At 43.2% G+C, this 26,838-nt stretch overlaps 2 protein-coding genes across 4 annotated transcripts; one reads left to right on the top strand and one right to left on the bottom strand.

The window, feature by feature from the left end:
* Window positions 1-728: 728 nt before the first annotated feature.
* nhej1 (nonhomologous end-joining factor 1) lies at window positions 729-16,081 on the bottom strand. 3 transcript variants are annotated; one of them, XM_049024548.1, is made up of 8 exons: window positions 16,025-16,081; window positions 14,981-15,180; window positions 14,678-14,911; window positions 14,297-14,435; window positions 13,238-13,296; window positions 2,024-2,222; window positions 1,758-1,867; window positions 729-1,026 (listed from the first exon to the last, which is right to left on the bottom strand). In XM_049024548.1, the coding sequence occupies exons 2-8, from the start codon at window positions 15,161-15,163 to the stop codon at window positions 946-948; spliced, it is 1,005 nt and encodes a 334-aa protein (XP_048880505.1). In that variant the 5' UTR covers window positions 15,164-15,180; window positions 16,025-16,081; the 3' UTR covers window positions 729-945. The 3 variants fall into 3 exon arrangements, with proteins under 3 accessions (XP_048880505.1, XP_048880494.1, XP_048880515.1); XM_049024537.1 differs by lacking the exon at window positions 16,025-16,081 and adding an exon at window positions 15,328-16,018; XM_049024558.1 differs by lacking the exon at window positions 16,025-16,081 and adding an exon at window positions 15,682-16,018.
* Window positions 16,082-18,300: 2,219 nt separating this feature from the next.
* si:dkey-69o16.5 (Alpha-aspartyl dipeptidase-like) lies at window positions 18,301-26,028 on the top strand. Its single transcript, XM_049020296.1, has 8 exons — window positions 18,301-18,752; window positions 18,998-19,086; window positions 19,220-19,294; window positions 21,681-21,760; window positions 21,915-22,088; window positions 24,756-24,815; window positions 25,002-25,084; window positions 25,167-26,028. Exons 1-8 carry the CDS (start codon window positions 18,658-18,660, stop codon window positions 25,225-25,227), a joined length of 717 nt encoding a protein of 238 aa, XP_048876253.1. The 5' UTR covers window positions 18,301-18,657; the 3' UTR covers window positions 25,228-26,028.
* The last annotated feature ends 810 nt before the right edge of the window (window positions 26,029-26,838 follow it).

Raw genomic sequence — 26,838 nt, 5'->3', positions numbered from 1 at the left:
CAGACCTAACTGATCAGCTGCAAAAGGAAGCTGATTCACTCCCCTGTTCATCAGGCTGCAGCCTGTCTTACTTCTGAAGGTACCTGGTATTTGTTAAATGTATATCCTACCCAAGCGGCCATTAAAAAATACTCCAGCATTCTAAATGGAACGTATTATTTTTTAAAAATAGAATGCTTTAAAATATACATTTTCTTTTAAGTTAATGCAAGTACCTGAGTTTGATATGCCATTAAAAAGCTATTTCCTGCTCGCCAGCGGGCCCATCTAGTGGTGGACCCACCGTTTGTCTGTGTTTTGTCATTAGCGCACTGTGACAGTGACCTCCAGAGGGGTGGATTCTAAGCAGAATCCTTCTCTCAGGGTCCCTCTCAGTCTCAGCACCGCAGACTGACCTGCTGCCTGCAGTAAGAGGTGGCTGTCCCTCGTCCCATGTCCCCAACACGGGCAACACATACAGACAATGTCCGGTGCAGTAGGGACTGCTTTTCAGATATACCCACTACCTCTGAGGCATCGCAGAGGGTCTGGACGTCATTATGGACAGCTGAAAACAAGATAAACCACCACAAAAAAGACCACGGCGCCCAGAGTTATTTTCGAATGCACGGCTCTGGCATCACATGGATGAGGGACAAGTGGGCTATCGTGCTGCTCCTCATGCCAGCAGCACAGCGCAAAACACAACACACACATATAGTAGGTAACTAACCCATAAAACACAGATCTCATATTCATAGGCTGGTCTTTATTAAATGTTCAATAAAATCATTAAAATATGACCGGAAAATGGAGTAAAAGTCATATAAAAAGGTTAATATAAATATCCTAATTAAAATGGCATTAAAATCCAGGAGACAATGCATAAAGGGAAAGATGGATGAGAGCATACAGCAGCACATGAAGCGAAGCTGAGAAGAGAGAGAGGAGCAGATCCAGTGCTGCTCAGCGAAACAATCCCACTGCTTTCTTCTTCTTGGGTCGGGGAGGACCGCAGCTGGCAGGGACCGGGTTTGAAGGCACCGTCTGGGTTTAAGGGACCAAAAAGAACCAAATTCATCCATGGTCTTTGGGCTCCCATCCAATATGAAGGATTTGTTGCAGTGTAAACTCTTTCATAAAACACATGGGCTGAAGGTGCCGAGCGTTCAGCTGCAGCCTGCTGTTTGCATCGCAGAACCTGAAGAACACCACCGCTCCTTAAAGTTCCTCTAGTCAGGTCTAGTCTAGTCAGAATATATACACTGTCCGGCCAAAAAGAAAGTCGCCATTTCAATGTACATCAGCAAATACTTGAGAGCCAATGACTGGATCATTATTACAGCTCAGCAACATCATGCAGCAATAAAGTATGGATTTTCTTCTTCCCTGATGGCACGGGCATATTCTAGGACAAGAATGCCAAGATTCATTGGGTTTGAATTGGCAAAAAGTGCTTCAGGGAACATAAGGAATCATTTTCACGCATGACTTGGTCACCACAGAGTTGTGACCTTAACCTCATTGAAGGTCTTTGGGATGTTCTGAAGGAGGGTTTATGGAGTGGCTCAACTCACTTGTCAATACAGGATATCGGTGAAAAATTAATGCAAATCTGGATGAAAATGAAAAGGTGAGGTGTTGCATAAACTTGTGGAAACAATTCCATGACAAATGTGCACCATAATCAAAAGCTAAAGGTGGTCCAACGAAACATTCAAATATAATAGAGAGCTGGAGGAGAGAATGAAACCCACAGGGACTTGGGAGAAGCAAACCTGTGTGCTTTGCGGTTCCCCCAGCGTCACTGACGTGCTACAGTCTTCCTTCGGAACAACGGTACCGCTCTCACTGTCATCCTGAGAACCATCCTGCTGATCTTCTGCAACTGATGACACGAGTAGAGAACAGAAGCCGTCTTATTCGCAGAACTGAGAGAAAGGGACCTGGCTCTTTAAATCAATGAGACAGCATCAGGCTGCTCATGGCCTCCACCCAAACTAAAAACGAATATCAATGTTACAATCAGCGCTGTCCAGCATACCTCCGTGTTTTTTAGACGCTGGCTCTTCTGGGCGCTGCCCATCGCGCACACGTCTGTCAGGGGTGCCGTTCTCGGTCACCGTGCTTGGAGGAACAGTCTGCTGGCACTCGGGTCTCCTGGCCATGACAGCGGCGTACAACTCCTGCAGGATGGTGTTGAACCCAAAACTCTCCTGCTGCACACAGACCGTGGGCAGCACCTGATGAGAGGAGAGCAATAGGCATGAGGACACGTCCATACTGGGCCGAAGACAGACGCAAGACCTGGGAGAATCAGGACAAGGAGTCCTAGTGAAGACGTGAGCGTCAAAGAGGAAAAGCTACCATTACAACCTACACGTGGGTCTAAGTTTGGCAGGGGCCTATCGACACAGCCACACCTTTCACCTCAAACACACACAAACACAAAAATACATATTTTAAACACTCGTCTTCTCTTAGGCTGAATGACTGCTCCATCTGAGCTTCAGCAGTTCATGAAAGGGGTCTGCAAAGGGGCTAAAACAGATGAAAGTACTGGGGGGGGGAACGATACCTCAGGTGGTGGAATGGCCAGAAGGTTTAAGAATAGATGTGTGCGAGTGACACACTCTTCACTGTATTTGGACTTTTTAATTTAATTCAATTTATTTATTTTTTAATTTACAGGAGGACAAACTATCCAAATTAGCTCTTCAAATATTTACCGGCAGAAATCAGCGGTTTCGCGTTGCCTTCAGAGGGACAAGCTTCTAAATATACAACTCAGGCTTAGGGGACTTTGCTGACTAAAATTTATTTGTTTACTCAAACACCCAAAAAATAGACGTACACTGCATTCACTCTTTTTATTTCCATTTTAAGAACAGTGAGCCATTAACTACAGAAAGATCCACAGTGGAGGAAAAAAAAAAAAAAACACAGATTACTCTCTCCAGGACTTCAACACTCTGACAATCTGTCATAAGGCTCGTTTCTGCCCCACCCTGATCTTTAAATGAGCAACGTATGGTTTCACAGATTACCCAATACAGCATGTTAAAGAAAATGACATGGAAATGGATATCAAAAGTATTAAAAACTGTCAAAGTGCTTCAGTGATGGGGACTGACATCATTCCGGCACTTTTGCTTCTCTAACTATATGTCTACAACTCATTTGTATTTCTTCTAACAGACCATCAATGTCCATCATCTGGACAGAAGCCTGGACCTTTTACCTGAAGCTCACATACATTGTAATCCTGGTGAAACGGCACACTGTAAAGACAGCGGCGTACACTTCTGGCAGGTAACAGCAGCCAGCCAGTTGAACTTCCTGCGGCCTCACAATGAGCAGCGGTGCACCAGAGCTGACTAACACAGAACATACACGGGCCAGGCGTGTTGCCCTTTCCCTTTTACTAGCAGGTAATTAGGTGAGCCCGGGTTGTTTTTGTCATCTGTGGACTGGCGTGCATGAGGGCTGCAGTGGGCTTGCTGTTTGAGCAGCTGCTCAGCCTGACCGCCCAGGTGCTAAGGGCCCCATCTTGCTTTTTTCCCTGGAACATGCTGGAACACAGACCTAAGCCTTCCAACCATAAGTCTATTTACTGCAATGGTTTTGTCGCTCCAGGTGTAATTAGCCTGTGCGGAGGCTACACAATCAGCTTCTGACAGGACAGGGCTGCAACCCAGGCCATGCGGGTACTGTAACATCAGAAATGGATGATTACAGCCGGCTAGGGCTTAGAGCCGAAATACATGCTGCCTGGCTGCCCCCTTCCACCTCCTTGGGCTTAATGGTTAGGGGCGCGCACTTGTAGTTGAAAGATTGCAGGTTCGAATCCCCAACCAGCAAGACACCAGTGAGGTACCCTGAGCAAGGTACCACCCCCAAGCACTGCTCCCTGGGCGCTGAATTAGCTGCCCCCTGCTTTGTCACATTGTCACATATGGGTTAAATGCAATGACAATTAATCTCTAAATTTAACCCATTCTCCTCTAGACCTTAACATGCCTGGGGGGTCAACAGCATACAAACGGTTCCTCTTAGACCACACGATCACCTACTGCTTCATGAGTTTTGGACTGATGGGTTTCCCTCGTCACTAATAAAAACACAAAACCAGGTCTAGAATCACATAACGTCCCAGCTGGATTTGGCTGTGTTCATAGTGCCTCACCACCTGTCTCCACCTCATAAGGGTGACCCCATATATGCTGAACCTGCAAAAAAATAAAAACTATAGCATTATTTTAAGCACTTTAATAGTCATACACTTAAAAAAAGAGAGCAATTCATGCTCCATAATCATATATCAAGTTTGAGGGTCACAGGAGCCTGAAGGCTACGCCAGGATACACAGACCACCACGGGCAGGACGCCAGGCCACTGCAGGACGCCAGGCCACTGCAGGACGCCAGGCCACTGCAGGAAATGTACAAACACACACATTTGTATTCACAGACTGACAGACCATATTAAGACACCTTGCCATTACACCTACAGGAACCTTTATGACATCCCATTCTAAATCCATAGGTATCAATACAGAGTTGGTCCCTCATTTGCAGCTATAACAGCTGCTACTCTTCTAGGAAGGGTTTCTACAAGTGTGTCTGTGGGAATTTTTGCCCATTTATCCAGAACAGTATCTGTGATGTCAGGCACTGATGTTGGACATGAAGGCCTGGCTCGCAATCTCCGTTTTAGTTCATCCTAAAGATGTTAGGGATTGAGGTCAGGGCTCTGTGTGGGCCAGTCAAGTTCTTCCACACCAAACTCACCCAACCATGTCCATATGGACCTTGCTTTGCGCACTAGGACACAGTTATCCTGGAACAGAAAAAGGGCCTTCCCCAAACTGTTCCCACAAAGTTGTAAGTACAGAATTGTCTTGGTATGCTGAAGCATTAAGAGTTCCCTTCACTAGAACTAAGGGGCCTAGCCCAACCCCTGACAAAAAAACCCAATACCATTATCCCTTCTCCACCGAACTTTTCGGCAGCCAGAGAACCATGATTCATCACTCCACAGAACATGTTTCCATTGCTCTGTAGTCCAGTGCTTTACACCATTCCATCCGAAACTTGACATTGGACTTGGTGGTGTGAGGCTTTCATGCAGCTGCTTGGCCATGTAATCCCATCACTTGAAGGTCCCAGCACAGTATTTGTTCTGGGGTTAATGCCAGAGAAGTTTGAAATTCTGCAGTTATTGAGTCGACAAAGCATTGGTGACTTGGTGAGCACAGACTACCGGAGGAATATGCATACTGGCATACACTAGCATTCAGGAACCAACCCATACTGCAAAGAGAGACTAGTTACAGCACGGTTCCAGCTCACTTCCATTTTCCACTGCAGAAGGGTCGGCTCAGTAAAGGAGTTACCGGGTTTGGACAGCAACAGCAATGTTTACTGCTTGTTTACTGTTCAGAATTATTCAGATTTTTTTTTTGCTGTGTGCTAATTTCTGCTAGCACGCCTATGGACATCTCTGTGTTACGCAAGTTTCAAATGCTAGCGGAGTTCGCTTGAATAAATTTACATTATGAATCCATTCTGTTCAGCGGCTGCATAGTACTTTAAGTAGGAGGAAGTTGAAAATTTCCAAGATCCAATTTTTTGGGAGTGCATCCCAATGTGTGATACTCAGGGCCGTGGCCAGAATTTTTTTAAATACCAAGGTCAAAAGGCCCATCCTAGGAGTGCCCCATAATGGATACTGTGGACTTGACCTCGGTTGACCTCAGTTTCTTCAATGACAGGTACGGGCACTGCAATACTACTAATAATGGATAATATATAGATCATATGCTTTTTGCTTTTGATGATCCATGTGCAGAACACTGGTATCTCCATGCATTTTGGCCAGTTACACTGTGGTGACACAACCAACTACGTTTGGTCACACTTTTGAACCTGCTAGTAAGCAGCTCCATGTCAGCGTGGTTATAGTTCAGGTACGGCTCGCATACAGTACACTGCAATGGAAAACCACCAGTTTGTGGTACAGCTCCTTTCCTGGTGGCAGTGGAAAAGCACTGAAAGAGCGCCCACCTTCATGATGACCTTACAGTTCGGAGGGAGTCAGGTCATCTGCTGGAATCTCAGCTTCGGGGTACAGCCATGCCTGCAAATGTCATGCAGAGAATAGTGCTACTGTCATGATCTGCCTGACAGCTGATAACTGAGGGGCTGAACTCCGCTGCAGTGAGAAGACCACTGCTCCAAAAGCATGACAGAAGGGAGGGGAATGGATCCAAAAGGGGTTAGCAGTCAGGTGTGCAGGAGGGTCCGGCGTCACACCTCAAAAACTACAACTAAACCTCACAAAAGTACTGAGGAATTCGTTTATCGTGGTCTCATGGCTGACAGAACAGCTGTAGTGGTGAAATTGAAAAAGAACGAGAAAATCACCTAAAGAGGGATGGAGAAAAGGAGCTCAAACTGCAGAGCACAGAGATCCGAAGCCCTCAGACCTTCTGGACGGCCAGCAGGGAATGATGGCAAGAAAAGGTGCTGAAAGTCTTTGATTGATTGCACCCACACATCCTGACACCTCATCCCATGGCCATGGGCAACCAACTCTGGCTGGTCTGGGGTGTAAATACTGCCCCACAGCCTCAAGGGCTGGGAAGGGGGGGGGGGGGTTAAAGCAGCCATTTACCCCCCCCAGGGGGCACTACTGCTTGAGGGCATCATGGCACCCACCTCCATGTGAGGTTCACCAGTAAGAGGTGCAGCTGGTAAAACCTACACACTGGTAAAACCTCACTCAAACATCCATTTCAGTCTGCCCCTCCGCACCCTAAACCCCCAAAACCAAGTCATGCGTCACCACTGCACACTGACGAAAACAAATTTTACAAGGCAAAGTGAGGTCATGACGTGGTGGACAAAGTGAGCATATTTGGGAACTGCGAGAAACCGACATGCAAATACAGGAAGGTAGTTAGAGGCTTCTATCAGCTGGTGGAGAGAGTCTTCAGGACAGCTCAAAGGAAGCTATTCACAGGGGCCTCCAGCAGCCAAACCCTGGCACCGCATATCCTCAGTATGACAAGGAGAGAAGAGATACGAGCGGAACATTTCTCATATGTTATATTTCCCCAAAGGCATTATCTAGAGGCGAAAAAGAGGAAACGCACAGAAACTGCTTTTGGAGACATAAGTGTTCAGGTCTTCGCCTGGGGTGCACCAGTGTCATCCGAGACATCAGCACCTCATATTTAGAAGTGAACAACCAGAGCAAGAGCTAATGCTCTGGTGATTAAAATTCACAGGTCAAGCATGAAGGACGAAGACACTAACGGCCTGTCCACGTAAGACTCTCCTTCCCACACTGGTCAGTCAGTCTGCAATACGTCTCCATCTCATTATGGAGATGCTGTGCTTCCAAATGCTTCCACAGCACATACAGGAGACGCAGGTAAAATGAAATGTTACTTATAACAGAACTGGAATGTGATTGCAGCATCGATGGAACCGAGAGAAGTAAATTAGGCATAAGGATCCTGAAATGGCAGCACAGGACTAGACAGAAAACTACATGGGGCAGGGGGGCTCTGCTGAATTTTTTGTATTTATTTTTTTTGTGGGGGGGGGGGGGATCCCTGAAATATATTTAAGTTGGTTATGACTGTCTTGGTCACAAGTCCAATTTACCCTCAAGTGAAAATAAATAACTCGAGGAATTACACAAACACAGAGTGGGATATGAAGTACACATGGCTGGGTGTTTACTGAGGTCTGAGGGAGAGGGCTGCACCAACATCAGCAGGTGAGTCAAACTGCCTGGTGGCTATCAGGACAGACACAGAAACACACTGTCTGCCATGGCTTTAAGAAGTGATTCTTGGAAAAACACAAGACTGTGCAGGCTGTATATAAATAGGTGTGTGTATGCATACGTGTTCATATATATATATATATATATACACACACACACACACACACACACACACATATACACACACACACACACACACACACCTATACATATATGCATTATATACACATATAGTCATTTAATGCTGGTCAGGACTGGTTAAGCTTCAGACTGAAGAGTGTGAAAAAGACAGGAGGTCCCAAAAAACCGCCTGTCCGTCCTGTTTATGTGACAGTCCGACATGCCAGGCACAGCAACGGCATCAAAACAGCACACGCCTCGTGGATTCCTGTAAAACCCCAGCGACAGACGCAAATCACAGATAATTACCCCTCTACCCAAAGCCTCATTTCCCAAGAAGCTGGTAAATTCCAAATCATTCAAATGATGTGCTTAGAAAAAGGCCACACAAAGTATGTACTTCCATTTACTGGATTTTAGTCGAAGAGGACAACATGCCTTATGGTTTTGTAACTGGAATTTTTTCAGTTTACATAACTGCATATTGACCACAGCATTTCAGATTAAAAACACAGCTCACACGTACAACAGCAGACTTGGCCTGTACGGCTCATTTTATTTAATTTTTTACTACAAATGCTACACAACCACTCTTCTACCGACCGCCCCTCATACCAAAAGGTGAGTGTTTCATTCCTTTGCCAATCTGCCACAAGGATCGTCTTCCCCCCGAGATTACATTCGGTATGGGGGGCCTTCGGAGCCAGCATTCTGCTGACGTGCCCATGTGAAATTTTTAAGCACTTCTTACATTGGCTGAATTCAGCGTAAGGCACTGCCACCACAGACCCGTTGAATTTTTCACCTCAATCTTTAAAGCTTCTGAGGGAGAAGATGTTGGCTTTTGTCACACCAGCCAGACTCTGGCTCAAAGTGTGTGTTTCTTTTCCTTGGGAAATACTTTAAAACCCTAAGTTTTCGACAGACGACGGTCAAATACAATATGTAAAAAGGGGCTACAGAGAAACACAAATGGAAATTTACTGACCACAGAACAGATTTTCTGCTGCTGAGAGACTGACTCACTGTGGCTTCAGTGCCGCCTGAAATCACAATACTGCTGGAGAATGTGGAGATGTGGCCCGTCAATAGCCAGACAGTCAGATTGGTCTCCTTATGATGCACCACCCCAGGACAAAGGAGGGGGTGTGACCGGAAGACGGTCAACCAGGTCGGCCACACAGTCGACATGTAGCGAGGAAGGGCAGCCGCCAGCGGAGGCGAGAAGTCTGACACACAGGAGCGAAAGTGGGCAGAAGGCAAAGCTGCCATCAAGGTGACAGGGTATGGGGGGGGGGGGGGGGGGGGGGGAGAGAGAGAGAGGGGGGGCTGCCCAGAGGCATCAAAGGAACAGCAATGTTGATGAAGCGACCTGCATGTAGATTCCACAGGATCACTTGAAATGCCAGTGTATCACACACAAGGAGGGCAACAGGAGGAGGGGGGAGAGCCAGCTCAACTATAAGAACATTCATTCATCATTTCATCCTTCATCAAATCATTCATTCATCATTTCATTCATCTCCATGGAGAAATCGGGCTTCTCCTATCCTACCTTCCTCTCCATGAAAGGTCTGCTATAACCAAAATCTGGGCTGCACACGCACAGTCTGCACAGACACTCCTGATGGTGAAATCTAGGTCAGGCACACAGCGTGCATCTGAAGGTGCTGTTTGTCATCAGAAATGTGCATGAGGGGGGACTCGGGGAACCTGGGTACCTGTCTGTTTTGCCTAAACTATTTAATGTGAACTTGTGCATTAGGACCCACTGAGCTCCCCCCCCCTTCAAAATAAGTCTCTGCACAGCCCTGTTGAACACGTTAATACAACATGGACTGATGAACCACTTTGACATGACTACCAACAAATGAAGCGATTTATGTAGAGCTTTTCCATATCTGTTTGCAAAATGCAACAAAAATAACATTCTTAACACTTTGAATGAAATGTGTTTTGGTCTTGTACATTAGTTTGAAATGTAATGATACCCTCTGTTAAAGAAACAATGAGTGGTAAGATAAGTGAAAAGACACAGTCGGAGAAGCCAGTTCTAGATGTAGCTACGAGTGCTGGTTAACGCAAAAGGGAGAGAGGAAAGTTACAGTGGAACACGGGCAACTTATGCCTGTCACCTTTTTGGCAACAACAGAGAAAGTGCATTCCAAATTTTATCAACTGACGGGAAGTGACAGAGATTTAGATTTTCCGGAGTGCCCACAAACCAGTGCACGGGATATACAACACAACTGAACAACTTTTGAAGTGACAGAGGCTTAAATGTATTTTGTTTTGATTAGATAAGATGTTTTGAGTACAGCTTTCATGATGAGAGACAAAATACCAAAACAATCATTTTTGATTCTGGACTTGTTTTCAAAACTTTTGGAAGTTTGTTCAGTGAGAGGCCAACAGCAAGCATAACATACAGATTCATGTGTAATTGCTCCTTAATCCATAATGTTCCAGAGTCAATACCACGTCAAACCAGCACACTCAGTTAAGCTCCTACCATTGTTCCAAATGGCTAAAAACCGGAATCAGCCGCGAGATTCATCAGGGCTCAGAGACCACAATTAAAAACTTGAAAAAACTAAAAGCAGAATCGTAGACCACCACACCTCCCAACACAAGCAATGCATCATTAAATGGGTGATTAATAAGTAGAATACGTAAGGATGCCTATGCGATAAGACCATAAGAAATGTAGAAATGAGAGAAGGCCTTTCGGCCCATCTAGATTGTTTGTGGAGAACTCAATTAATGCCTCAGAGTTCAAAACTCAATCATTCTTGTAGCCCTACACTGAACCCTTTCTGAGGTAGCGACTCCCTTTTTAAGGTAAGGTGACCAAACCCGCACACAATATTGTAGGTGGGGTCTTATCAAAGGATTGTATAATCTTAGCATCACCTCCCTTGTCTTAAATTACACACACCTAGAGATGTAACCCAACATCCTATTGGCCTTTTTATTGCTTCTCCACACTGGTGAGAGTGGGACATGGAAGCATCAACATACACACCAAGGTCTTTCTCATAATCAGCTACCTTTATTTCAGTGGAACCCATAAAATATCTGTACTTTATATTTCTGCTCCCTGCATGGATTACCTTACATTTCTCTATGTTAAATTTCATCTGCCAGGTATCAGCCCAGTTGCTAATTAAATGCAGATCCCATTGTAGCCTCTGTGCTGCTAGATCAGTATCTGCTACACCACCCACCTTGGTGTTGTCTGCAAATTTATCCAGTTTACTGTATGTACTGGTGTCAATATTATTAATGTAAATTAGGAACAATAGTGGTCCTAAAATTGAACCCTGAGGTACCCCACCATGAACGCAGGCCCACTGTGACATTGTGCCTCTAATGACTACTCGCTGCTTCCTGTCTGTTAACCAGTTTTCGATCCAAGCTGCCTCAGTTCCTAAAATACCTGCAGCCTTGAGTTTAAGCAAGAGCCCTTTGTGGGGGACAACATCAAAGGCCTTCTGGAAATCTAAGTAGATCACATCGTAGGGATTTTTGTGATCAGTTTCTCTTGTAGCTTCCTCAAAGAACTCAAACAGATTAGTTAAACAGGATCTACCTCTCCTAAATTCATGTTGGCTATCCCTCAGAATGTTATTTGAATCTAGGTATAAATCTACAATTTTCACTTGGATTATCCATTACTTTTCCAGTAATGCTAGTTAAACTGATTGGCCTATAGTTCGCTGGATCACTTTTATCCCCTTTTTTGAATATGGGCATTATATTAGTATGCTTCCAATCAGAAAGTACCAAACCAGCAGATAAGGATTTCTGAAATAGCAAAGTTAAAGGTCGGCAAAGAATATCCCTAATCTCTTTTAAAACTATAGGTTAGATGCTATCATGGCCCTGCAATTTCGCGTTCTTAACTTGAAATGTCTGTAAGTCGTTTAATTCAACGTCATTTTAAGGGTATACGCAAATACAAAGAACTATGACGCTCAAAGTACGCACAGTACGGTCAGAAGTCGTACTAGCCGGAATGGGCACGCAGAAAAAAAAATTCATGTTGTGAACAGGAAACGGAGCCCAAGGAACACAATTTGAACTTACAGTCCTCTTTGTTCGCATGCCTGAAAGTTCATAGTCAACACTGGATTAGTAGCTGAATTGTGATCTAGTGATAAATCAATGTGTTATTGTCATCTTTAATTCTATCAAAGGATTTTTAATGCACAACAAGAAGTGCATTACATGTATCTAAACGTATGGCTACAGAGGCAAAAAGAACCACCCAATGCTTGTACTAAGGTTACTACACATTTGGCTGACATGTTTGTACCTAAAAACATTATTTTCATGTTTACGAGCAGAATGAGACACATGAGATCATCCAGATGAGATCACCCTCAAATATTTCAATGATAACTTTGCCTGGATACTTCATCCCACATTTCACTGAACTTTTCTTTATTGTCACAGGTTCTGGAATTAAATGGACAATTTCAAACTAACGACTAGCCTTTGGGCTTAGCAACTGGCAATTTCAAACTAACGACTGGCTTACGGTCTTAGCAACAGACAATTTCCGAATTGGCTTGGGTCATATCTAAGCAAAATGTTTAACCATTGGCGGAAGAAAGTAGTCCTGCTAATAAATTTGTTTTTGGCTCATAAGCATCTAAAAACAAATAATGTCTTTAGGTACAAATGTGCAATCCAAATGTGTAGTAACATGGTATAAATGGCTTAATGCACTCTAATCCGTGCATCATATATTTGTATGAAGCACGGTTTGTTGTGCATTAACCCTTACATAAAGAGCTTAAATCTACGTGTACAGCTAACATTGATATCCAGCACCCATTCACCTAGCATTTTTTAAAACCAGCATAGAGCATTACTGCTGCAGTGATCCAACAGAACCCAAAGTGTAAGGAAAACCAGGCAGTCACATCGGGGGTCAGTTCAGCGTTACCAGCTCAGGCACACTGCATATCTTCAATTGCATGGTCTCCCCATGTTCTCCTCATACAGCATTTTGATGGACTCAGTCAGACAATCACAAAGTCACTCACCATGCAGTCAGTACAGAACTTTAGTCAAACATTCATGTCATACATTTAATATAAACAAACAATCAAAACAAAGCCTGAACGCATCGTAAAAAACGTGCCTTTCCGGACCCCAGCTAAGATGTTCCCTCAAAAGAACCACAGTAGACAAGGGTTCCCATTGACAATCTGACCACTGTGCTTCCACTATCACCAAAGTGGGCTCTCCTCTCTCCAAATCACAATGATAGGCACAGCTCACCAGTTCAGTATGAATATTGCACACACTGCTAGCAAATGTTAAAACTGACCTGTGTGATGAAGTTCTCTCTGTAGTGCAGTTCATCAAACACCTCTGTCTGTAGCCGACCTGTAATGATACACATAGAAGGGCCCAAATAAATAAGGTTTATGCTGTGGAGCAATTCATTAGGGTGAAAAAATCAATGAGGAGATTCATCCAGTGCTTTTTAATTCACACTCACAGTATCTGTCAGGTATCAACTACCAAAAAGCAACACTTTAAAACATTACAGATGGTAAGGAAATTTGAAATAAAAATGGCCTAACAAGTATTTATTGTACCACTGATAAATTCACTGCTAGTGTTGCTGTGGGGAAACATGCAGCTTGCGGTGCAACAAGCCTCCTCTAAGGGGGACACAGATTGGTTGGACACTTCCTGGTATGTACAAGATCGTATGGGTCAGGCAGACATGTGATAGACCTTGTGCAACATCACACAACGTAAGGATATAGAGGCTGCTACACTGAGGCAAAAATTAGTATTTAAAACTAAGGTCAACCAATCAAAACTACTCTGGCACAGCAACCATACTGCCCCAGCTTTTGGGAAGGATCAGTGATTAAACACTTTATTTCTTAGAAGAGATATTTTGCAGAAAATTCTAACAAGATTGTTATTCTATTGCAATATTAAGTGTCAATTACATTAATTTAATATGTGAAGGTCAAAAGTTAGAATTAGATGCAAGTACCCTCTCCTCTGTGAGCGCAGAAGACTTCGAGGCAAATCACATGAAAACAATGCATGTTTTTATCTACCACCTACTGCAGGGGTAGGGAACCTGATCCATGGAGACCTGGTGTGGGTGCAGGTTTTTGGGATGACCTCTCAGTCAGCCAATAATAAAGCAGCGATTCTCAACTCCAGTCCTTGGAATCCACTGTTATTGGCTGATTGAGAGGCCATCCCAAAAACCCACACCGGCTCCCCATGGATCAGGTTCCCTACCCCTGACCTACTGCATTTAGGTCATTCAGCTTGCACGTTTAGTTAATAGTTCAAACACCAATCTAACTATATAAAATCACTAAGTCCCTTGTCCTCCACAATACTTTTTACTCACCTCTGGTCAGCACAGCTCCACTTTCTCTGTAGTCCTGAATTTCAGCATCCTTCCTCACAAGCAGGGCAGCCAGCTCAGCTACTTGTCTTTGCAATACTGAATTCACAGCCAGCAGGGGGCACACTAGCTGACTGCACACCTATAAGGACACGACCAGTCACTGAACCAGGAACAGCTTCAAAATAACACATTGGTGGCAACAGGCATACATGGACAATGCTTTTCTGAGACGTGATGACAAGAAGGTCAGTGAGAAGTGAGACGACTGGGAACGGCCATTTGAAAGTTGGAAGAAAAATGGGAAGCATGCTACGTCCCTGTATACACAGCAATTATCCCAGGTCCCTAGTGCTACAGCAACAAGCTGAATTTACACTATACCACTGCCACAGATGAGGATGAGCACCGGAACTCCCAGTAGAAAGGCACTCCTGCCAGCTCGCTCTTGAGTCGCAATGTTAGCCGGTGGGGCTTCAAGTCAACAACGGAGATGGAAGGCACATCACCACTGCACGCCACTGCAGCACCAGGTTCCCCAGCCAGATACGGGCGCGCCACTGTGCGCAGGTGATCGAAGAAAGCGTCAGCGGGTGCTCGGAGACGCTTGTTAAGCTCCTGCAAATAGAACAGTAAATCAGACAGAGCTTTTATAGGGTACCACACCTAGCACACGCCTGTCTTTACCTGTGCTCTTTCCTTAATGGTGTCTGCATCCACCTCCTCCTCCCACACACTCTGCGTGTTGCTCAGCAACATCTGGTACTTTGTGTCCCCAAAGTAGGATTTTGCCAAGAGCTGTATGCCACCCAGGCGGACTGGTGTCCAAGGCTGCAGCAGCAGGTCTGTGTCCAGCGCTAATGTGCTCATCACAGCAATACAGCCCACTGATGTGCCGAGGAACGAAGGGAAGAAAATGGTTACCCAGAACATAAAAGCACGAGGAAGATCAAATAAAGAGAATCTGCACCAAAGATCAACAGCAGGTCTCACTCCAACAACCACCCAAAATCTTTTTTCTGAAAATTACGTACGATGTACAGTATGACGTTTTTCCATAGGGTGTTCTCAGGCCTTATAATTGTTTTCATTAACTAGATCGTGGTAAAATATAAAGTTTTAACATATCGTTACTCTATGAAAAAATCTTTTCACATTTTTTTTCCTTTTTCTAAAACTAAAATTGGATTTGATTTTAATTCAACCAAGAGTGTTTTTCAACAGTAACAAAGCTAATTATAATTCTGCTACATGTCCATTTAAATGCCAATTTTACTCCCATTGGTTATTCTAAACTATTTTACAGGGTGTCGGTTAATTAACAGCTGAGGTGGCTTCTGATGCTGTTTGGACTGAATTAGCCATCCACAATAAATGACTTTAGCTACCTTGTTAAATAGACTGGCTTTTGGCACCATAAATGGATAGATATATAATAATAGTTAATACTTCTAACACAAAAACAACAAAGGATTCATATGACATGCATCTAGAATTTTAACTTTAATTGAGCAACTGTGATGAGTCTCTTGTGGAAATTGTACTGTTTTCATACTGGCTGACTTGCTACCTGGCAAATACTAACGTGCATTTTCTAGGTCGAGTTAAAAAAATATATTGCCATAATGTATGTTAATTGTATCATAAACAAAATGCATTCATAAAAAATCCGAATTATTAAACGCCTATCAAAAATATTTCTACGTGCGGACTCCGTCAAGCCCCACTTGCCTCACAGGATATCCGTCAGGCTTCAGCTTCCCACGAGAAACTTCGGCATAAATAAAGGTTCCGCTAAAAACTGCTTGAAGAGATTGCACTCTCATCTGTTTAGTCAAAGCTCTCTCACATAAAAAGTAGAAACAGACTTGTTTCATATGTATATTCTCAATTCAATAAGAGTGTTTATTAACTTCCGGTTACACGATAAAACGCACACGCATTCCAAAGCAGTGACACGGTTAGGACATTTGCTATTTACAACATAAATACATTAATAGACATATTAATGTAGACTACTTGCAAATTCCGTTGCGTGGAGAACAGCACAATTGGTCCTGCCGACCAACCCCACGGGATCACAGTATTTATTTTTTGTTATGTAGGCTTTGTATATGTGACATTTATAAAATAGAAGAAAATGTTCTCAATTCCCAGCATGTAGTTACAATTAGTGGATTGAAAAGTACCAGCAAGAATCCATCCATCCAACCATTCTTCTTCTAACAGCTTATCCTGGTCAGGGTCATAGGGGGCCTTGAGGCTGATTCAGGCAGCATAGGGCACAAGACTGGGGTGCACCCTTGATGGGACATCAGCCCATCTCAGTGCACATGCATATAAACCCTCAATCACACATACATTATGCATGTCTTTGGACTTTTGGAGGAAACCAACATAACACAGGGAGAACATGCAAACCCGACACACATTACAGATGTGGGATTCAAGCCTCAACATATTAATTGTGGACATTTTTGAATCCCCAACTAACATCCATCCATCCATCCATCCATCCATCCATTTTCCAAACCGCTTATCCTACTGGGTCGCGGGGGGTCCGGAGCCTATCCCGGAAGCAATGGGCACGAGGCAGGGAACAACCCTGGATGGGGGGCCAGCCCATCGCAGGGCACACTCACACACCAGTCACTCACACACGCACACCTATGGACAATTTAGCGACTCCAATTAGCCTCAGCATGTTTTTGGACTGTGGGGGGAAACCGGAGTACCTGGAGGAAACCCCATGATGACATGGGGAGAACATGCAAACTCCACACACATGTGACCCAGGCGGAGACTCGAACCCGGGTCCCAGAGGTGTGAGGCAACAGTGCTAACCACTGCACCACCATGCCGCCCCCCCCAACTAACATATCTTGTAAATTGAGTAAAAATTTCAAATGGAGTTAATGTTCTTTGCAGGGGAGTACCTAGAAATCCTGATTCGCTGCAATTTTATGTAGAATTTTACGTATTCAAGGGCCCCTATAAAACACTGGGCTCCATGAACCTGCCAGGGTGTCCATGTCCCTCTGACACTCCTGCTTCTTCGTATCAAATTGCCACAGTATGCAAAGGTTATCTGGAGTTCTCGGGTTCATGTCCCGTATGAAGTGAGATACTACATTTGATTTTAGGAGAATAAGATAGAAATGATCATTCTCTGTTCTGCTATTAAAAAAGATTATAAGAACTACATAATTGAATTCCCTTCATGGATTGTGGGACTACATCACCACTGCAGACACTTTCTCATTAGCACAATAACTAGGCACAATAACTAGATAAATAATAAATAAATAGAGGAGGTAGATACAAGCAAATGGAGGAAGCAGGACCAACCAATCAGATGTCTTGGTCCCACCTCCAGTAGTTGCTTGGACCCACCTCCACCACAATCTGACTGGTTATCCATCTGAACCAATCATTTTTCCTTCTGCCATCAGAACTTTGTTATGTAAGTAAAGGCCACATGCTTTTTATTAGATCTTTTTTTTGTAGTTTTATAACAGAGGTAACAGAGTTGGGAACATTGGGACACACACAAAATGTATTTTTTTATTACTATAATTACATATTATACAGAAAATAGATATATGCAATTGATTTTCTAACTATTAAAGAGTAAACACAAAAACTGGTAACCAGACTTATTGCTTTCATGTTAATTCAAGTTGAATTTTTGAATCAAAAGCTGAAGAAGACAGTGAATAATGTGGGGTGGGAGTCATTTAGTTAATATTTTATGTAAAAGTTATGCCTAAAATATACTTCATTATTATTAGTGATTATTACTGAAGGTTTAATACAATTACAATTAATCAAAATTGATCCAATGAAGTGTTAAAAAAAACAACTAATAGTTAACAAACAGTTTATTTGGGAGTCGCGAAACGTACCCCCAGTTCTAGCATATCTGACATGGGTACACGTACATACGGGGAATGCAGACAAGGGGGAAGTGGCAGAGCAATATCCGATATTATTCCCCATGTAGGCAATACTATAAAAGTAAAGTACAAAGATCAATGCGGATTTACCTTACTATTTACCTTTACCTTGCTATTCGATTATATTTCTATGATGTAGTAATTGTAAGTGTTTATTCAATCCATGCGTTACATTAGCGTATCACCAAATGGGTCCTTTATATATATATATATGATTTCAGATCAACAAACCACGACGCGAATCTGCTGTTCAAAGTGGGCGTTAAAAACACTGTCATCAGGAAAAACGCGATCTTTGGACACCTATTGTAAACGTCCGTAGCGTTTTGTTCATAATTATAAATCATAGACAAAATACATGGTTTTGTGTTCACCACTTGAAAGCTGAGCTGCAGTTGATTAAGAAACATGAAAAGGAGGTTGTTGCTGGTGTCAAACTCGACCCTTTACGGTGGAGGTTATCTGGATCATTGTCAACAAGAGATAAAGCAGTTTTTCGGAGAGTAAGTTTGTCACATTATTAAAGGTTAAATACATTAAGTTCCTGATTTGCATGCTGTTTTTAGTTTTATCTCATTGTTCGATGTGCGGAAACTTGAAAACGAAAATCGAAGGTTCCTTGCTTTTAGTGTAGCCTACATTCGAAGGCATACTTCTTCAACGAGTTCGTTATTGGTTCATTTTAAACTGTACATTTTGATATATTAGTACTGTAGTTATAAACACTAAACCTAAACCTTTCTGCCAGCCATGTGAAAAAAATACTCTTCGTTCCCTACGCTTTAAAAGACCAGGACGCTTATGCTAGCATAGCCCGGGAAAAGTTCACAAGTCTAGGTGAGTAAAGGGACACCAATTTCCAGTAATCTTCTAAATGACAGTGTAACCCGTATGAGCGGGTATTTCAGATCAGTGCCGACTAGTGTTTGAATTTGCAGCTCCCCTTTCTTTCTTTTATGATCTTAAATAGGTTATCAGCTGGACAGCGTACATGAAGCAGCCGATCCAGTGGAGGCAGTGAAAAAGGCAGAGGGCATCTTCATTGGTGCGTTGGTGCAAAATACACTGAACAAAAATATAAACGCAACACTTTTGTTTTTGCTCCCATTTTTCATGAGATGGACTTAAAGATCTACAATTCATTCCAGATACACAATATTACCATTTCTCTCAAACATTTCTCACAAATCAGTCTAAATGTGTGATAGTGAGCACTTCTGCTTTGCTGAGATAATCCATCCCACCTCACAGGTGTGCCACATCAAGATGCTGATCTGACATCATGGGTAGTGCACAGGTGTACCTTATACTGCCCACAATAAAAGGCCACCCTGGAATGTGCAGTTTTGTCTCACAGCAAAATGCCACAGATGCCACAAGCATTGAGGGAGCGTGCAATTGGCATGCTGACAGCAGGAATGTCAACCAGATCTGTTGCTCGTGCATTGAATGTTCATTTCTCAACCATAAGCCGTCTCCAAAGGCGTTTCAGAGAATATGGCAGTACATCCAACCGGCCTCACAACCGCAGACCACGTGTAACCACACCAGCCCAGGACCTCCACATCCAGCAGGTTCACCTCCAAGATCGTCTGAGACCAGCCACTCAGACAGATAATGCACGGCCCCATGTTGCAAGGATCTGTACACAGTTCTTGGAAGCTGAAAATGTCCCAGTTCTTGCATGGCCAGCATACTCACCGGACATGTCACCCGTTGAGCATGTTTGGGATGTGCTTGACCGGCGTATACGACAGCGTGTACCAGTTCCCACTAATATCCAACAACTTCGCACAGCCATTGAAGAGGAGTGGACCAACATTCCACAGGCCACAATTGACAATCTGATAAACTCTATGCGAAGAAGATGTGTTGCATTGCATGAGGCAAATGGTGGTCACACCAGATACTGACCGGTTCTGAGTCCCCAGACCCCCAATAAAGCAAAAAACTGCACATTCCAGGGTGGCCTTTTATTGTGGGCAGTATAAGGTACACCTGTGCACTACCCATGATGTCAGATCAGCATCTTGATGTGGCACACCTGTGAGGTGGGATGGATTATCTCAGCAAAGCAGAAGTGCTCACTATCACACATTTAGACTGATTTGTGAGAAATGTTTGAGAGAAATGGTAATATTGTGTATCTGGAATGAATTGTAGGTCTTTAAGTCCATCTCATGAAAAATGGGAGCAGAAACAAGAGTGTTGCGTTTATATTTTTGTTCAGTATAATTTCTGATCTCTTTAGGATTCAAATGGTACTGGCACATGAAACAGCTAATAAAAAATCATACATATTCAGTGCATGCTATAACTCAGATCTTGTGTTATTAGAGGTGTGGTTTTTTTATGTACACTGAATGGACACATTACAGTCTTGTATCCATTTGGTTGTGCCTGTTTAATGTGCACATATACAATATGAAGAGTAGTATTGGGACACCTGGCCATTACACCCACAGGAACTTTTATGACATCCATCCCATTGGTCCCCTCCTTGTATAGGTATAACAGCTGCCACTATTCTCAGAAGGCTTTCTACAAGATTTTGGAGTGTCTGTGGGAATTTTTGCCCATTCATCCAGAAGTGCATTTGTGAGGTCAGACAATGATGTTGGACATGAAGGCCTGGCTCACAATCTCCATTCTAGTTCATCCCAAAGGTGTTCAGTGGGGTTGAGGTCAGGGCTCTGTGTGGGCCAGTCAGGTTCTTCCACACCAAACTCACCTGACCATGTCTTTGTGGACTTTGCTCAAACTACACAGTCATGCTAGAACAGAAAGGACCTTCCTCAAACTGTTCTCGCGAAGTTGGAAGCATACAATTATCTAAAATATCTTGGTATGCATATATTGTATAACTAGGTTTCCCAGTACTTTTGTCCATATAGTGTAGTTTTATCCATATGTTGAGAGTTTGACTGATCTGATTGTTTACTGCATTAAATGTTGTACAAAGTATATTATTCATAGTCCAACAACTTGTCCTGGTTAGGGTCATATGGAGTATCCCAGGCAGCACAGATACACCCTGCATAATATGCCTATCCATCAAAAGTGACATAGACAACAGGCAGTTTAGAGAGGCCATTTGCATTTGTATCTGGAGAGAACCTGTGCAACATATACAGAGAACGCAAAAGCAAGACTTAAACCCACAACTGAGGAGGTATGAGGCAGCAGTGATACCCAGTGGACTACTGTGCCACCCTACTCAGTGTGCTGTGGAGTTTGCATGTCTAAAAATGGTCTGGCATCGTTTTGGCATGCCTTCAGCTAGACTGGCATGCTGTCCAGGGTGGTCCCTACTTTGTGGCCTTTGCTTCTTGGGTTTCCAAACCAACCATGATCCTATGGGTAACCAGTCATGGAGGATGGATGGATGATATGAAAGGAGGGATTCCCTGATGTCTTGTCTTTCTCCCCAGGGGGTGGCAACACATTCCGACTGCTCAAAACCTTGTACGATCACAAGCTGGTTTCGGAAATCCAGAGGCGTGTGCTGATGGTGAATGCAACTTGCTTTATTTTCAATATTCTTTTAATTAATATTCTGTTATTCAGTCTCAGACTTAACCTGGTTTTAAATTTACCACGCCAGTGCTGGAGCATCTAAGTTATAACAGGTAAGTAAAGGAATTCAATGTTTTTGTGCTTTACAGGACGGGGTTCCATACATGGGTTCAAGTGCTGGCACAAACGTTTCCACCATCAGCATCCATACCACAAACGACATGCCCATTGTCTACCCTCCAAGCTTGGATGCCATTGGCCTGGTGCCTTTTAACATCAATCCCCATTACGTGGATCCTGATCCTAACAGCAGGCACATGGGGGTGAGGCCAGTGATATTTTTCTCGTTATTTTCTTTCTATGTCCAGCATGCTTCCACCTTTCTCCTACAAGAGTTGTATCAATACTGCAATTAATCGTTAAATCTCTATTAAGTTTAAGTCATGATTTTTCATCAGTATTTTGAACTTGTACATTGACTCATTTATTCAGTTATGACGGATGGTGTTTCATTTTTCAAACTTAAATATGTGTTGATTAAAATGTGCTGTTTATTGTAATCTGTGCTAAGTGCACTGCAATTCAAAAATGCAGTGAAATGTCTACCTCTCAAATGTTAAAGCAGCGATTCTCAACCCATGGGTCGCAAATGAAAGTTGGAAATGTCTAGCCCCATTCCTTGAATTAACCTATGTAAATGGGTCTTGGATCTGCAAATGTAAAACTAGGAACACTCAACCAATCCAAAAAGCCAAACCACAGATGCTTAATTTAAAATTCACTGGCACATCCAATCAGATTTGTGTGATAGCCATTGATTGGCGGAAATTGCAGAGTGCACTGCATGTTTCATCATAGCCTTAATTTAAACCAGTGCTTAGATAGATAGATTGATTGATTGATTGATTGATTATGGGTATAGCAGCATGCATTGCTAAATAAGAAAATAAATAATGGATTGTCATTATATCTGTACAAAGGCTCGGTGATTCAGTGGGGGTGGGCAGACGGGCCTGGTACAGTGGGGAGGTCAGTGAATCAGTGGGGGGAGGGGGGTGCAGAAGTGACTGGTACAGTGGGGAGGTCAGTGATTCAGTGGGGGTGGGCAGACGGGCCTGGTACAGTGGGGAGGTCAGTGAATCAGTGGGGGGAGGGGGGTGCAGAAGTGACTGGTACAGTGGGGAGGTCAGTGATTCAGTGGGGGTGGGCAGAAGTGCCTGGTACAGTGGGAAGGTCAGTGATTCAGCGGGGGGGTGGGCAGAAGCATTCAATGCCCTCACAGCCTGGGGAATGAAGCTGCATCCAAACAAGGTGGTCCTGGTTCGGATACTCAGGAGGAGGGAAAACAGACTAGGGGAGGAGTGGTTGGGGTCCATAATGATGCTGGAGGCTCTATGGATGCAGCTTTGGTTGATTATCTCCAGCAGGGATGGGAGACGGGCACCGATGATCTTCCCAGAAGTTCTCGGTACCCTGTTCCGCTGTTTCTGTTTAGAGGTATTGCAGGTTCCGTATCAGACAGTCATACAGTGGGTCAGAACACTTTCAGTGGTGGTCCTGCAGAAGGTGGTGAGGGCCGGAATGGGTACGCTGGCCTGCTTCACCCTCCAGAGGGAATGGAGCCCCTGTTGGGCCTGTTGCCATAGTGTTAGTGGTCAAAGTTAAGTCGTCTGCCAGGTGCACACCCAGGAACTTGATACTACTGACCCTCTTCATGGCCATGCCATCTATGGTCAGTGGTATGGCGTTCCGAAGGATCCTTCCTGAACTGTATGATCATTTCTTTGTTCTTGTCAACATTTAAGAGGAAGTTGTGGTGGTTAGCTGCTCCACCTCCATCCTGTATGCTGACTCTTCACCTTTGCTGATGAGACCCACCACTGTAGTAACATGCTCAGACCTGATGATATGGTTGTTGCTGAATCTAGCAGAACAGTTGTGGGTAAGCAGGGTGAACAGCAGGGGCCTCAGGATCCCAGCTTGTACTCACTGAGATGGTGCTTGGAATGTGGCTGCCAACTGTCTGCTGCCTTTGTGTCAGGAAGTCCAATATCCAGTTACAGACACCAGTATTCGCCACCAGTTGTTGTGGTACGATGGTGTTGAAGGTTGAGCTGAAGTCTGTGAAGAGCAGTCTGGCATAGCCGTCCTGGTTTTCATCGACTGTGGATCAGTTGGTTCTGTATGCAAACTGTAGGCGGTCTAGGTTTGTGAGGAGTTAGGCTTCATTGTGTTGCATAACCAGTCGCTCAAAACACTTTGTTACAATCGAAGTGGGAGCCAGGGGAAGGTAGTCGTTCATGCAGGTTGGGTTGGGTTGGGTTTCTTAGGCAAAAGGTATGATGGTGGTGCTCTTAAGGCAGGTGGGCACTACTGGCACAGGCCTTGAGAACAGAACCAGGTATGTCATCTGGACCAGGAGCTTTTCGGGGGGTTGACATTACAGAAGGCTCTTTTCACCCTGGCTGAGGTTCTACCTGTTTGCTGGGTGCTGGAGTCAATTTCTTCACTGTGGTGCTATTAGTTATTACTTGATAGAGGGTTGCGACTGTGCTGGCATGGTAAGAATTGGTAAGAATTGGATCACTGTGCAAAAAAGGTTGAGAACCGCTGCGTAAAAGTACAAGTCAGATGTTTCAATCTATATGTTTTTTCTCATTTGTCGTTTTAAAAACAAAAGTGTGGACTTTGTGCTCAAAGAAATGCATAGTTTGTGCAACTGAAAGTTGAAAAGAGCAACAATTTGACTCATCTTTGGTAGTTTAAAGCTTTTAATGCCAGTTAATTAAATTTGGCCTTTTTAAACTATTGTTAGTATCATTATTACAGAATTGGAATGTTAACCATCTGCGTACAATGGCTGTAATGCATTGAATCATGCCCCTGGTATTGTATAATGGGCCAGTTAGCAGTACCCAGCCCTATCTCGTTCTCTCTTATTTTTTCTTTTGAATTTAGTTAACTTTTACAGTTTGCATTATTCTGTGTAGGAGACCCGAGAGCAGCGCATTTTTCAGTTTCATGAGGAACCCGACACACCATGTGTGCTGGTAAGCTGTGCATTGCTTTTTATAGCTCCTGTAATACTTGTATTCAGTGCATGGGGGCAGTGTTTAACTCAGCAAGTTGGGAGATTATGCTTATGATCAGAAGGTCACCGGTTCACATCCCAGTTACATTAGTTAAGTGCATGACCAGTGGTTTGTATACGTGAGTATGGATGCTGTCCTGTTTAGGGCTTGAGGGAGGGGTCAATGCTGCTTGTGGAGGGATACAAAGCCACGCTGCTGGGCAGTACTAATGCAAGGCTCTTCTCCAGGTAATACAGTCTCAGACCAGTGGTCCTTTATCTGCATAATTGTCCGGGGAGACGAGTTTGTAACATGTTCGATGTGTTTCAGAGGAAAATCGGCCACAGAATTCGCACCAGAGAGCGATCTCAGCTTCCTCCTGACAGACTGATCACTGGCTGGAGGCAGAATGGCATCTCACAAACGTATATCATACCATGTGACGAAATTTACAAGCATACAGAATCACTGAATTTACAAGCAGATTTAAGCTTACAGTTTAAAAACAAATGTCCATTAATCTTAAATATTTTGGTTAGATATTGTTAAGCACCAAACCTAAACGCAACACATGCAGAGACCAAAATCATAATAGAGATGTTTATTAAGAAGCTGAAGAAGAAATTTAGCCAGAAAATGCAAAAATACAGTTCTATGCAGGTAGTATAATTAAGAGACCTTGCATTTTTAACAGGATATTACCATCATTCAAAAACACTAAACATCTAAAAACATTAGTGATCCAGGGGCTACTGCAGCTTGGATAATAGCCATTTTTGCTATCCTACATTGATGTTCTACCTTGACACTCTCTTTATTTTTAATAGTAAATAATTTGTGAAAATCAATGGCTTAACTGCCGTCTGAATTCACCAAAACCATTACATTTTTCTGTTAATTTACATTGTTTAATATTATGAAATAATTATCCTGAGCACCAATCAATTAACAGCTTTTCTTAAGATTTGTTCAGTTGGTTTCTAATGAAGGCACTATCCCTTTGGGCCATGTTTCCAGGACATCGTGAGTGCATGAATACTGTCTGACTAAAATGAGCCTTTTCTAATGTTTTAGTTATAGTAATATAAGTGTATGTGCCCGGTAATGGATGGGCATGCTGTCCAGAGGGTTCCCTAGCTTTGTAACTGATTGGAATACGGATGAACAATGGCAATAAAAGACGCTGATATGATATATTCTTTAAATTTTTTCCTCATGGTCTACAATGCTCATCAACAGCAACTCAAGTGGTGACTGTTTGGATACTGGCTTTTTGAACTTAAAAATGCAATTCCACTTTTGACCACAAGAGGTCAAGATTGTACATTTGTCAACAATTAATGTATTCCCTGGGTAAGGAATACATATGGTTTTGGGAGTGGTCTGACACTCATGGTATTAGATAGATCTTTTCAGTTTTGCTGGTTGCATTGTCTGGCTTATGAATTAGAACTAATCAAAAATTTAAACAGTACCACATTGTTATGGCAAAGAATGGGGCAGTTTTGACACTTGATCCCTCCCAGATAACTGAAAAATGAATTTGAAGGCTCTTTCTTAAATATTGCAGCCACATCGTATGGGTGAACTGATCTGATCAAAAACTGACAAACTTACCCAAAGGGAAGCAGTGCTATATGGTAGCAAAGGAAGGAAATGTAGGCTGTATAAGACTTAATACCCATCAGAAAAATTAGGTAAATTAAAGTTTAACTGTTTTTATTGAGTATTTTCATTAAATATCATTTGTTTTTTTGCAGTGGCAAGTTGAGTTTCGTTTGTCCTTACCTTAACTCTAGCCCTTGGGTTATCCTAACCAAAACCCTTAACCCCACCTAATAAAGTCAACTTCACACTTCTTAAAACAAATGACACTTGACAACAGCCATAAACATTAATAAAATCTTATGTGTGTTATGTGACACACACTCACACACACTGAGACAGACACACATACTCATACACACAGACTATAGTGAATTATTTCATTACAAGGTAACAC

This window comes from Brienomyrus brachyistius, chromosome 1 (genome assembly GCF_023856365.1).
Source record: "Brienomyrus brachyistius isolate T26 chromosome 1, BBRACH_0.4, whole genome shotgun sequence".
Lineage (NCBI taxonomy): Eukaryota > Metazoa > Chordata > Actinopteri > Osteoglossiformes > Mormyridae > Brienomyrus > Brienomyrus brachyistius.
This window is presented reverse-complemented; position numbering and strand designations above follow the sequence as displayed.